Below are 12,723 nucleotides of genomic sequence, written 5' to 3'. Positions count from 1 at the left end.
TTGCGGGCCCTCTCTTCCAGCCGGGCAAGAAAGTAAGTCAGAGCGCCCGGTGGACCGTGCAAGCCAAGCTCCGCATGCACCTCTGGCTTGGCACAACCAAGCACCGGCACTGCGTGCTCAAGGGCTTGCCAGAGGGCTACGAGAAGGACGTGGAGGACGTCGACAAGGGGCCGCCTTCCCAGCTTCATTACACGGGTGAGCGCCAATGGCCCGCTCTGTCGCCTGCACTTTTTATTTTCACCCTCTTCTAACGCTGGCCTATACTGTGATAAATATCTGAGCACTAACAACACAAGCGATAGGAAGAAAGAATGACAAAGAAAGGAAGGAAGGAAATGAAAGGGGTCGTGCATGGTAAGGCCGCAACGTTGCCCCTGTAGGCAGGAAAGAAGTAAAAACTTCCGCTTAGTTTATCGCGTGCTGCGTGGTTGAGTAAGCATCGTTGAACACCGAAGAAGCCGCAATTAAACTTGCCTACGGGGAAGGCTGTTGTAGCCAAAAGTTATGTGGGTGGGTAAGACGCAGGAAGTAAGCACAATTATCGTGCGTTGTTTATATGCGCAAGCTTGCGTTGGGTGTTTAAGTAGTTATGAGTTCAGCATTAAAACAACGACGCATTGACTTTTCCAGTGGTGGAGAGTTGGGGCAGATATATTTCTGCACATTTTTTTTTGTTCCCTTGTCTTTTCAGAGCATGGAATGAATCCGTTGTGACATTTTTGTGACTCTGGCCTTGACTTGGCTTTCTGTGAAATCTGACAGCTTTTTTTTTTTCATAAGAGCACGTCCTTTTTAGCGCGTGATAGACGGGCGATTGATGCTAAAGTTACTTGAATAAAAACTGTACGTTTTGTTCTACATTCTCTCACTTGGTATTTCTTAAAGCCGAGTCGTTCAGCCCTCTCAAGGTGCAAATGTCACTGAAAAACAAAGAAAAACGTGTGTTTCCTTTGCCCCGGCCCCGAAAAGTATCCCTATAAGGTGTGGTTACTAAGCAGTAATATGGCTTTAATTTGTTGGCACTATTCTAGACAAGCTTAAGTAAAATACCCATACAGATACGTCCTTTAGCAGAGGGTGTAAATGCAATTAAGTCTCGTTATAACGAAGTCTTCGGCACTCCTAATTGACCTCATCACAAGCAAGCGGGGCTCTGTTGAAAGTGGAAATAATGTTTTCCTTCTGCAATGCAGCTCCTGCCATGAAATATCTCGAATAAAGCGAAAATTAGAATAAATCAAGATCACTATAAGAAGGTTCACTTGTTACACAGACAACGAAACATTCCACGTGTTTCCTACTAAAGATTTCAGTAGTTAGAGTGTCTTTATCAGTGAAATAAATTTTCTGTCGTGTGTGTCTTTGTGACTGTGGTCGTCTTTGTTTCGCTTTGTTTTCCGTCTCGCAGAGAAATCCGTATTCGAGTTGCGGGCGCACATGTACCAGGCCAGGTCGCTCATCGGATCGGATTCGTCTGGACTCTCTGATCCATTCGCGAGGGTCGTGTTCGGAGACCAAAGTCAAACGACCATGGTACAGTACCGAAGCTTGACCTAGTCCTTAGTGGAGTAGAAAAAGGAGATTCGTTCACGCTCCGAGTTGGAAAGCAGGGCCGAACGTGTTATTTTTATGCAGCGACAGATGTCTGATTTTAAATATCGTTGTACATCCCGTCGTTTTTGTTTTCGGAAGCCAAGAGGCCCGCGAATACGTCGAAGTTGATGTGTGCCAAATACATTTCGCATTGTAAAGGATATTTAATGACGTTGTAAGAATTGAACTGGCAACGCTAGTAGTACAAGATCAATTTTAACCATTATAATAATATAAATACCGTTTCCAAAGTCAAATATTCGGTCTAAAACGGTTAATAACCCATTTTATAAGTAAAAAGAATTTAGGAGGCCAAAAAACATCTTATCAGTTGGTTCAGCGCAGAAGATGGCACAGTTTAAAGCCTCCTTACTTGTCTGTTTTAAAGAGGGTACACATTATCGCAACGCTCTTATTCCCGTTTTCCAGGTGATCGACGAGACGCTAAGCCCGACCTGGGACGAGATGCTGCTGTTCCCCAGTGTGACAGTCTACGGCAGGAAAGAGGACATCAAGGAAGACCCTCCCGTCGTTGTCATCGAGATCTTCGATCAGGACAAAGTGGTTAGCGAACGGTTAAACTAAACAGGAAGGCAAGAAAAGAGAAAATATAGCCGCGATTATTGGACAATTAACCGATGAAATTTTAAATCAATCAATCAATCAATCAATCAATCAATCAATCAATCAATCAATCAATCAATCAATCAATCAATCAATCAATCAATCAATCAATCAATCAATCAATCAATCAATCAATCAATCAATCAATCAATCGATCGCTCTCCTCTCGCACGCAGGGAAAGTCTGAATTCATCGGTAGGACGATCTCGAGGCCCCAGGTGAAGTTCGAGGACGACATGCACTGGCAGCCACCGTGCCTCGAATGGCACGACCTCTACCGGGGAACCGAACACGCGGGTGAACTGCTCGCCGCCTTTGAACTGCTACAGGTATACGAAACGGCCGCCTACAGAACACTTTTCTCTTGGTGATCAACTATAGCGAATTTCGCCTCATTGATAAGAGCGTGAAATGATGACAAATGTAGTTTGGTTAAGGTACGTTTTTGACGTCCAGTTTTTTGTGCGGTTCATCATCACCATCATCATCATCATGTGCGGTGACGTATAGGTTATTAATTTGCAATATGAAGCTGCCCTGGCTGCACTCTTGACCCATCTCCTTTTTTAAACGTGTATTTAGGCCGATAAGCGGTGCTTCGATGTTTCGGCGAAGGTCGCAGTTATTCTGAATCTTCTAGATTTGTTTAGGTTAACTCGGGAATGAAAGCCCTCGGCAGTTAGTATCAAAATGTCTCGCTTTTTTGGACTGTAGCCAATGCAGTAGCTTTCTTGGCATCAATGTGTCCAGTGTTGTGTGGTGTCACCTCACAAGCGCCTAGACCCTCAATCAGCTGAAATTTTGTTAGGGTTAATAACAAGAATAGTTTTGAAGAAGATATTTCACGCACATTATGGAACACCCGAGGGAGAAAAATAAACATGGTTACAAGTCTCCTACGCCCCTATAAGGTGACTCAAAGTCCAAATGTGGTTTCAGAGCTCGTTAAGGTGTCATTCATTTTTATCATTTCTGAAAATAAGTTTCGTCCCCATAGTCCCATGTGGATTGATGATGAAAGTAAGCTAAAAATGTAGCCCCAAAAGAGAACAGGGATGTTAAAATCGGTAGTAAGAGGCCAAACAAACCGTTATCTCTAATGCGGATGGCTGATTTCACTTATTTCAGTGCTTTAAAATTAATTGTTAGCACCTACATCTCTGCACTCCGTCTCGTTCCCAGTTCTCGGCTTCTGATGAGAAAGAAGACATGCCTGGACTGCCGATGCCCAAGGAGAATGTATTCCGGGCCAATGAACGGGGACCAGTTTACCCAGTGCCCAAAGGCATACGTCCCACCTTGTCCACCTACAGGATAGAGGTAAGCTGTCGCAGCGGATCGAACATTCACGCGTTTAGGGGTTGAGAACCTATGTATGTGTCACACAGAACTATTATGATAACAAAAACCTCGCGACGAATCAAAAAGGACCAAAATTTCTCCCACCTCCCCTCGCGGGAACCCCTGTGTAGATGCGACGCATAGGGGGTTCCGTTGTTGTTTCCGTTAGGTTGATTCTCCCATTGCGTGAAACGTGCCGTGAACCCCCTGCCGCGGCTATGACGCAACGTGGCGCGGCTATGACGCAACACAATCCAACACAATTCACTTTAATCCAATCCAATCCAAATCCAATTCAAGCCAAGCCAAGCCAATCCAATCCAATCCAATCGAATCCTATCCAATGCCCCTCGCGAGAGAGTGTTCGCTATCGGAGAGGAGATGGGGTGAGCTGCGGAGAGCGCAGCTCGCGCGGCAAGGAGAATGGGGGAGGGGTGTGGACGGGCAACAACAACGCCGTATGAGATGCAGTCGCATCTAAAATCTAAACGGTGTTTGCCCCCTTTTAATGGGGTTGACACTACTACCTGGATTCTATCTTTCTCAAAGCTTACACAACATAAGAACTACAGTCAAACCCGGCTATAACAAACCCGGATAGAGCAAATTATGCTATATATCGAACAAAAATATTTCAGTTACGGAAATACATGGGAAACATATTCCTAATAACGAAGTTCACATTCTATATATCGAACTCTGGGCGCCTAGAACGGCCGCTGAAATGCATGATCTCGGAGCGGCGATTGAGATGCGGATTGGCCGCGACCACGGAGCAAGAGCCGCGACTGAGACATTGCGCCTCGCACGGAGCTACGTGACGCCCAATACTTTCCGGAACTTTTTCCGATGCGCGGGACTCGCGACGGAACCCGCCCAGTTAGTGAGTGCGGACCACGACAGCAGCATCGGTGAACTGTGGGAAGAGCTCGCCAACGTTCCGGATGATGTCGCCAGTGAAATCCGTCCGACGCTTATAACGAAGCGCTTTCGGCAGTCGATGTGCTCCGCCAATGCTTCTTAGATTTTTGAGGACACGGTCTCGAACTGGTGCAAACAATGTTTCGTGTAGAGAATGCTATGCTAGTTGAAACCGCCAAAACGAAAGTGAAAACAAAAATCACCGTTTTTTTTTTTTTTGCAACGTGGGCAGTTAAGGCGGAAAGTAGTTTTGATACTTGCAATAAATGGATTATTTTGGTCTGGTAATGGCTATTGTACTGTGTTCGTTTCTGCATACGTGGAGGGCGGAGTTGGGGAGGGAGCGGGGGGCTCCCGCGGATTGTGAACTCGTAACAATAAGCTCGTTATAGGGGGGTTCGGCTATATCGAACTAATCGCGGTGCATATTGCAGTTCGCTATAAACGGGTTTGACTGTATTACACGAGGTAAGTGGAACTTAAGCAAGGCCAGGATTGAGGGAGAGAGTATTTTATGCTAAGCAGGTACATCGTGAGACATGGCGATTCCAGAGTTATCTCTCTTTTTTGGAAAGGGGGGGGGGGATGCTGGGATGGAGCTTTGTTACGGCCGAGACGGGGTTACGATTGTACGATTAGGCTAGTTGGAAAGATCCTTGTGGAAAGGGGTGGAAGGCTGTTTTTCGAACCACGTTGAAGTGTCTGGTGGCCCCGAGTGAAGAATACACGGAGGGTGTTGTGCAATCACGCTCTATCGGAATCAGCGACTATAGAAAGATGCACGCAGGAACACCTTTGATGTACGGCTACTCCAATAATTACGCTATCTTGCGCATAAACTGAGCCTCTACGCGCTTCGTTCTCCCCTGTTACGCCCCCTGCAGGTCCTGTTCTGGGGCCTCCGCGAGCTCAAGCGCGTGCACCTCATGACCGTGGACCACCCGCGAGTGGACGTCGAGTGCGGAGGCCACGTGCTCCAGTCGTCCGTCATCCTCAACTGCAAGAAGAACCCGAACTTCTCCACGCCCGTCAAGTTCCTAGACGTGGTGCGTGCGCATTCTCTCTGGTGACTCCCCCCTAAAACGTTGCGTAGATTCTGGCACAACCTCTCGGTAACCGGATATACCCGAAGATCGACACTTCTAGACGGTTTCTTGAGGAACAGAAGAAAGAGTAAACTTTAGTGCGACCAAAGATAAGCTAGTGTCATTTTATTGCATGACCCCGGGCCGACGGAGGGATAATTGGTCCAGGAGTCTCTGTGCTGTAACGTCCAGGCAGGCCCGGTTGAACAGCTGAGCCTGGTCGGTTGGATTCGAGCTGGCCAGCCAGCCGGCACTGTGTACTGGCTAGTTGAGGGAGCGACACTGAGGGTGGACGTTTGGGAACATTTACACATCATAGACGATACCACAAGGGCAGGAACGACGTGGCCATTGTCAAACTTTTCTTCTTGTACCGTGGCCTCTCTTCTAGTCTCACTGTGTGGCTACCGCGCAGGCGCTGCCGGACCAAGAGACGTACTGCCCGCCGCTGACGATCCGAGTCATCGACTGTCGCAGCTTCGGGCGCTTCACCCTGGTGGGCACGCACGTGGTCAACTCCCTGCACAAGTTCCTCTTCCGGCCCTCCTCGTCGGCGGGGGGACGCTCCAGCAAGGACCGCCACCGGTCCGCCTCTCAGACCTCCTCCTCGCTGCACATCGGTAACAACTATTCGTCTAATTATCTACAGTGTAGAATGAAATGTGTTCATAATTTATTGATGAGGAGAGAGAATTTTTAGAGACTGCGATAGGTGCCGTGACCTAATCATCAGGGCAGCTACCGTAGTATTCAAAAACCTTTGTTACGGCGCCTAACAAATGGATGGTCACGGCATTTATCACAATCTCCAAAAACGTTGTCACCGCACCCAAAAAAAAAACGGCCACGGCACCTAAAAAAGGCCATGGCATCTAAAAAATGGTCACGGCATTTTCACAGTTTTTTTTAAAATTTACTCACGGCGCCCAAAAAATGGTCAAGGCATTTCAAAAAAATGTTCACGGCACCTAAAAAGTGGTCGCGGCATTTATCGCGGTCTCTGAAAAAGTTTGTCACGGCACCCAAAAAATTGCCATGGCACCTCAAAAAATGGTCACGGCTGCTATCGCAGTCAGTCGGTGAGAGGTTTCAAAACTTTAAGCGGAGAGGGCTGTTAAAATAAAAGACGAAACTTTTCGTTTGTTTGCCACCCCAGACGAAGGGGCCCTTATTGACTTGGACGCCGACTCCAACATTCTGGCTGGCAAGGAGACGCTTATCACGCTGGACTATGTGAGTATACAATTCTGGCAAACTTCAGTACATGGTGCGTTACGTGAAAGGGCTGCTTGGTTGTTTCCCATGGACCTTATCTCATGACGCTATATCTGGCTACAGGGATTTAAGAGCAAGAAGGAACTCAAGAGCGAGGCGAACAAGAGGAAGAAAAAGATGGCGCCCGAGGAGCAGGGTCCCGACGAGGAGAACAGGGACTGGTGGAGCCGTTACTTTGCCTCGGTCGAGCAGGCCGCCAAGGTGAGTCGCGGTCACTATCACGCTCAGAGGGATTCCGGGCCACATAGACCACCAGGAACAGTCAACTCGAGCTTTGTTGTACAAATGATATGTTGAGAAAGAGTCAATGCTAAGCATTGAAGTACTCGGGTTGCACGAGCGATACGCTGAGGAAGTGGCGATGGGAACTTGAAAGCACTAGCGCCTTGACGTTGCGTTGACAATCACACCTCAGTGATATCTAAAACCATCCTATTCAAAATAAACAATAAGTGGAACTAATTGACCAACTATTGAATATCTCTGGACCGTCAGTATTCTAATACAGGAAGATATTCACGTACTTATGCGATTTCGCTTAAGCCACCTGCCTAAATCTTCGAGTGTAAAGACTGCCTAACCCCATGTAGTCCAACCACCCTTCCCCAACCAACTGAGTCACTATTACGTGCTGCAATGAAATCAATTTATTGATCAGTAAGGAATAATAGGACGCTTTTTATTTATATGCCCGAGTGACACTTCTAAGCCAGTGACAAGCCTAGCAAAGCTACTCCGTTTGAATAGAGATTCTGATGCCAATTACGACAAAATGTGCATTTGGCACACAGTTTAAGATAACTGCGGGGCCTGCCATACACAAATAGAAAGAATGGTTCTTCAAAAAGACAATTAGGGAGCTCAGTTTCTCTAGTTTTAAAGCTTTATTAAACACCATTTGATTTGACTGGAATGAACTGCATTTACTGTCGATTTGATCTGTGATTTAAAGTCTATACATTCATTATTGGTTCAAGGTGGGATCAGTGCATGACACATTTGTTCCAAAATTACACAATTAGAGAACTGAATATTTTTGTGTGCACGTTTTAATATTGTTGCGCTATTTATTTTATTTGTAATCATCTTGTGTGTCGGGTAACAGAAGCGAGGCAGGGGGCTGCCGTTCCGAACAGCAACTACTTCTCCTTGCTGTATTTATTTTTATTCCTCTTTTTATACATCCCCCCTCGCCCCTTAAAAGGTGCGCACCCAATTCCCACAACCTCTTTTTCTTCAACTTGTCTTTAATTTTGGCGTCCCTGGAGTCTGCAGCTTTTAACGTTGTAAAGAGCAAACAAGAACAAACAACAGTTGCTGGTCATTCTTGTGGAATGTCTAGCATTTTTCAGTGACTTATGTAGTCCTCTGACATATCCGTATAGCAGGAACGCAGATATTTCAGCAAAAAATACATTTCAGAAACCGCACCATTCAGAATCTTGCAGGTATACGTAAATGACAGATCATATCTGACTTTTTTTTTTTTTGCATTCGCATGACCTGTCCCAGGATGACAAGGACAGCAATGGACTACCGGGTAACAATATAAGAAGCGGTGACGACAACTTCGACATCATGTCCAGCGATGGAGGTACGCCCGTTTCAAGAGCATTCCCCCATCTTATAATTCTTCAGCACGATGGAGGGAGCAAGCAATCACATGTTCACAACCACGACGTTGCCAGGGAACAAGTTATGGCTTTACAATTTCCTACCTGTGGCTTCCTGCTCGTTAAGCGAGAAAGTACAACTGCGTTTTCTACGAGGCAGGGCAGTGGCCATCCTCGTAGACTGAATGAGTGCACTTTGAGCTGCAACCAATGCGACACCGCTGGAAAGAGTCCTGTGGTGCCTCTACGTGCGCCAGTTTAGCGTACCTACCAAAACGCTGGTAACTCGTTAAAGGAAAACACAAGCAATTTTCGTGAAGTATACACTGTCTGTCCCAAATGAAAGGGCATCATTGAAAACACCTTAAACCGAACACGAACAGGTTTTTTTAATAGGACCCTGGAACGTTTGAAAGCGGGATTTTTAAATCTAACAGAATGAAAAATGCTTTAAAAAGAAATGCTGGCTATTTTAACGATGAGCCGAGTGGGAGCATACTTTTAACTGCAAGTGAGATGAAAAGGTGTATTAAAAATTTGTCCGCAGCTAAAACAATAATAAAAGGCACTGTTTTTTCAGTCGTTTATGCGGTTTTTGGATCAAGCATCGAAACCGACGCAGCTGCTTCTATACGTACGGTAGTAGATTGCTTAGAAACTACACAGCGCCATCTTTCAAACTTCAGAAAGTTTAGACCCAAATTAAAACCATTCCAGCCAATTTGTTCCCAAATTCCTCGTGCTAAACCCACTACATGAAACGCTGGCTTTCATATGACATAGAGGATATGCAACCCACAAAAATCGGTCGTCTGTCCCTTTAAGTCGCTTTACTTCATCGTTCCCCCAGAGAGTCAACTCAGTGCAAAGGACGTGCGGAGGATGGAGAAGGAATTGGAGCGGCTCGAGACCAGCCACCTGAGGGACGGCACCGACAAGAAGAGGAAGACCTTCAAAGGGGCTTCTAGCGCCGTTCGATTCGCCCAGCGCTTGTCGCCGAAGACGCAGCGCGGAAGGATACCGCAGGACAGCCTCATCAAGGTTCGGCCGTAACCACTCCGTTTCACTCGCTGCTTACTTTGGGATCGAACTATTACATTTTGTAACTTAATGTTGATTATACCAAAATAACTGGCTGGGGATTACGATACTCCCTAACGCGATATTTGGGTGCAGCAGCAGTGCGCTGAAGCAGCACTCCCTCGTGGGTTTTCTCGACGCAGCAATGATGAGCCTCTGCGTCGTCGGCGCGAAGTGCGTCTCAGGAAGGGACCGCGAACTCCATCTTGAGAGAACGCACATCATAGTCACGCGCACGCCCCCCTCACGTTTTCGCCAAGCGTCGCGCTGTCGAGCGCCTCGTGCGGGCACAGCATACTGCCCCCCCCCCCCCCCCTCCCCGCGCACTTTGGGGAGGGCTGGCTGGCTCGGGCCGCCACGGCGAACCACCCTCCCCTCCCAATTTCGCGACACTCTCCTCCTTTTCTTTCTTTCATCGTTCGCTTTTTCTTTCACTCGCCGGTCCTGCCATCATTCACTCGGTTACGCTGGCAATGCGGCTCAGCCCAGGCAGGCCCGCCAAAGGTCTGCGCCCTAAAATATGCACTCACTTTGGCTGTTACTTCACGTGTAGAAACTTGCAAAACGTTTGTAGCGGACTGTGGACACCATCCCAAAGAGAAACGACGAAAAGAAAGGCGTTTGTTCCGGTACTTCCAAACTTGATCCTGATACAGGTTGTGTCTACACATGGCGGAGGGTGTTAAATCCCGCGAGAAAATGCATATTGTTATTAGTCTTGAAGTCTAAGCTGATAACATTGCAGGCTGAAGCACTAGATCTTTATTTTGAACCACTTAACCGTCCGTTGAAATATCCGCCAACTTTAAGACGAAATGTATTTTGGTACCAGCAAGAAACGCACAAAAAATACCCTTAGTGTATCCGTGAGGATTTGGCAATGAAACTTCATATGCATCCAAACGGTAGATGTATTACTTTTCTCCGGTAAACTGATTCTGCAAGTAAAGGTAATTGAAAAAACTAGAAAACAATACCATTCTAGAAATAGGACTTACATAAGGTGGCACCATGTCTCGTGACCCTGCAACTTTTCTCCCGGCGTCTACAGTTTCTAGAGACATGTGTAAAGTTTGATGCTTATCTCTCTCGTTCTTTGTTCAGATCTACCAGACGGAACTTGAGAACGTTCCTGAGTTCAACGGATTCCGTGAGTGGCTACACACTTTCGAGCTTTACCGTGGCAAACGAAGCGGCGACGACTTGGACGACCAAAATCGGGTCGTGGGACTTTTCAAGGTGACTGTGCGCGATGCCGTGATCGTTATTTTCAGTCAGTTATAAGTAATTTTTTCAAGTGTAGAAACTCACACTCCTGGAAGGGAAATTCGAAATATTTTCGTTTGCCGGCAATGTCTTTTTTTACGGCATTCGCCTATTACCACCTCGACTTCTTGAAATGTGAAGAGGGTAACCACATGGCAATACGTAATTAGGCCGGGAATGTGCTGTTTTTACGTCATTGCAAATTACTATTCAGACTTCTTGCAATGGGGAAAGGGTAACCACATGGCAGTACGTACTACCACGGAAGTGTAGCGAACGGGAGAGACTTCGACTTACGCTCAATGCGTAACATGTTTGCTTGTATTGAACTTGAGATAATCTCTATGCGCGCGCATTACACTTGCGCAGATATTAACTGCTGCATTACTACGCTGCTCTGATAGTATACGATGTCACTGGCGTACCATTTCGAGGAGATAAGGACTGCAGAACTAATATTACCAATGCAATGACAGACCAATACTAAGACTAATATTAGTTAACATAGAATGACACTAATCTTAACCTAACTTATCAAAAAGGGCACTTGTTCCGCATATGACCACAGAACCATCTGGAACTCAGTAGTATAGACGCAGCTGATATCACATCGATGCTGATTCCAAAATAAAGAGCGCAAAAGTGAAGGGAACAACTGCTCAGCTTGCAGTTCTGTTGAGCAGTTGTTCCTTTCATTTTACCTTGCAGGCACTTGCAGCAAGCAGAGAGCCTTGTTATTTACGCGGTACTTCAAAAAGCAAAACGAATGTGGTGTATTTCCCCATTTGCAGGGCTCCCTCCAAGTCTACCGGTTCCCGCTGCCTAAGGACATGCAAGACTACACGATAACGGGCGCCGACCCTCAGTACGGACTCTTTCAGGGCCTGCCCAGCAACGACCCCATTCACGTGCTCATTAGGGTCTACGTGGTCAAGGTCAGTGCGGCTATGCGCGAGCAACGCCGCCTCATTCAAAATATTGAAGTAAAGAAGGAGGAGGAGCAGGAAAATGAGAAGTAGGGGGAGGGGAGAGAAAGGAGGGAAAGAATAAGGACAAGGAGGGGGCGGGGTAGGCGGAGGAAAACGAATGGAAAGCCTGGGAGGTTGCCTAGATACAGAGCCTGATTTGCTACCGTGCGTAGAAAAAAAAAATAGGTCGTGGGAATAAAAGAGGGGAAGGCGAACTGAGGATACAGGAACGGGTTCTTTGTCACTGAACACTTTCGCGTAAACATGTATCACTGACAAAACGAAGGACGTTTGCTATCTTCTGTGACGTTTCAGGGCCGATATCAGAGGATTGTCTCTACCGTGAACGGCTGATCATCTAATTGGCTGAGTTTGGTGGATAAAGTAAGAACACTCCAGAAACATCGGGGTGATGGCACCAAAGAAACGTAGCGGGAGTGTTTGAAGGCAGGGTCAGATATCGTGACCAAGCAGGTCAATATAAGTATGCGAGCATGCGCATTTATGTGCGTTGGTTTGTGTGGGTGGAATGTACTGAAAATAAATTTTGATGACCTCTCCGCTTTTACCATAGCGGGAGGCAAAGAAAGATGATTTGTTTTATGACGGAACTAATCTTGGCCTACCGAGGTGCTCGAAGTAGCTCAAAGCCAATAACCACGCGTCCAGCAAAGCAAAGACGTGAGAAGAGAGGGCTTGCATTTTTAAAGACGATAGCCTTTCTTCGGCTACTTAAAGGCAGAAAGTTTGGTCTGTCTGTATGTCTGTTTGCCTGTGACTCGATTCAGCCACCCGGCCAAAGTGAAACGATTGCTGCGCAATAATCTTATATAGTCACAGCCAAATCTAAACGTCATAAGTTTGGTGTTAGTGTTCATACTTGTCAACATTGTTGAACAAGAACAAGACATTACGCAAATATAATGAAGCAAATCAATACATACCTGATATTTGCAC

General features: G+C 46.5%; 1 protein-coding gene across 2 annotated transcripts in view; it reads left to right on the top strand.

Annotated features, from left to right (window-relative positions):
- Positions 1 to 12,723, top strand: part of Mfr (ferlin family C2 domain-containing myoferlin misfire) — a 258,706-nt gene that overhangs the window by 223,541 nt on the left and 22,442 nt on the right. For both annotated transcript variants that reach the window (XM_077690753.1, XM_077690752.1), the window contains 13 exons: positions 21 to 195; positions 1,409 to 1,533; positions 2,023 to 2,157; positions 2,394 to 2,546; positions 3,400 to 3,537; positions 5,364 to 5,525; positions 5,980 to 6,184; positions 6,721 to 6,797; positions 6,903 to 7,040; positions 8,352 to 8,433; positions 9,303 to 9,493; positions 10,637 to 10,771; positions 11,590 to 11,733. In XM_077690753.1, the coding sequence (XP_077546879.1) occupies positions 21 to 195; positions 1,409 to 1,533; positions 2,023 to 2,157; positions 2,394 to 2,546; positions 3,400 to 3,537; positions 5,364 to 5,525; positions 5,980 to 6,184; positions 6,721 to 6,797; positions 6,903 to 7,040; positions 8,352 to 8,433; positions 9,303 to 9,493; positions 10,637 to 10,771; positions 11,590 to 11,733 (1,860 nt within the window). The remainder of the gene's footprint in view (positions 1 to 20; positions 196 to 1,408; positions 1,534 to 2,022; positions 2,158 to 2,393; positions 2,547 to 3,399; positions 3,538 to 5,363; positions 5,526 to 5,979; positions 6,185 to 6,720; positions 6,798 to 6,902; positions 7,041 to 8,351; positions 8,434 to 9,302; positions 9,494 to 10,636; positions 10,772 to 11,589; positions 11,734 to 12,723) is intronic.

The sequence above is a fragment of the Haemaphysalis longicornis genome, unplaced genomic scaffold, assembly GCF_048455015.1.
Source record: "Haemaphysalis longicornis isolate Haplotype H1 unplaced genomic scaffold, Haemaphysalis longicornis Haplotype H1 scaffold_10, whole genome shotgun sequence".
NCBI lineage: Eukaryota > Metazoa > Arthropoda > Arachnida > Ixodida > Ixodidae > Haemaphysalis > Haemaphysalis longicornis.
This window is presented reverse-complemented; position numbering and strand designations above follow the sequence as displayed.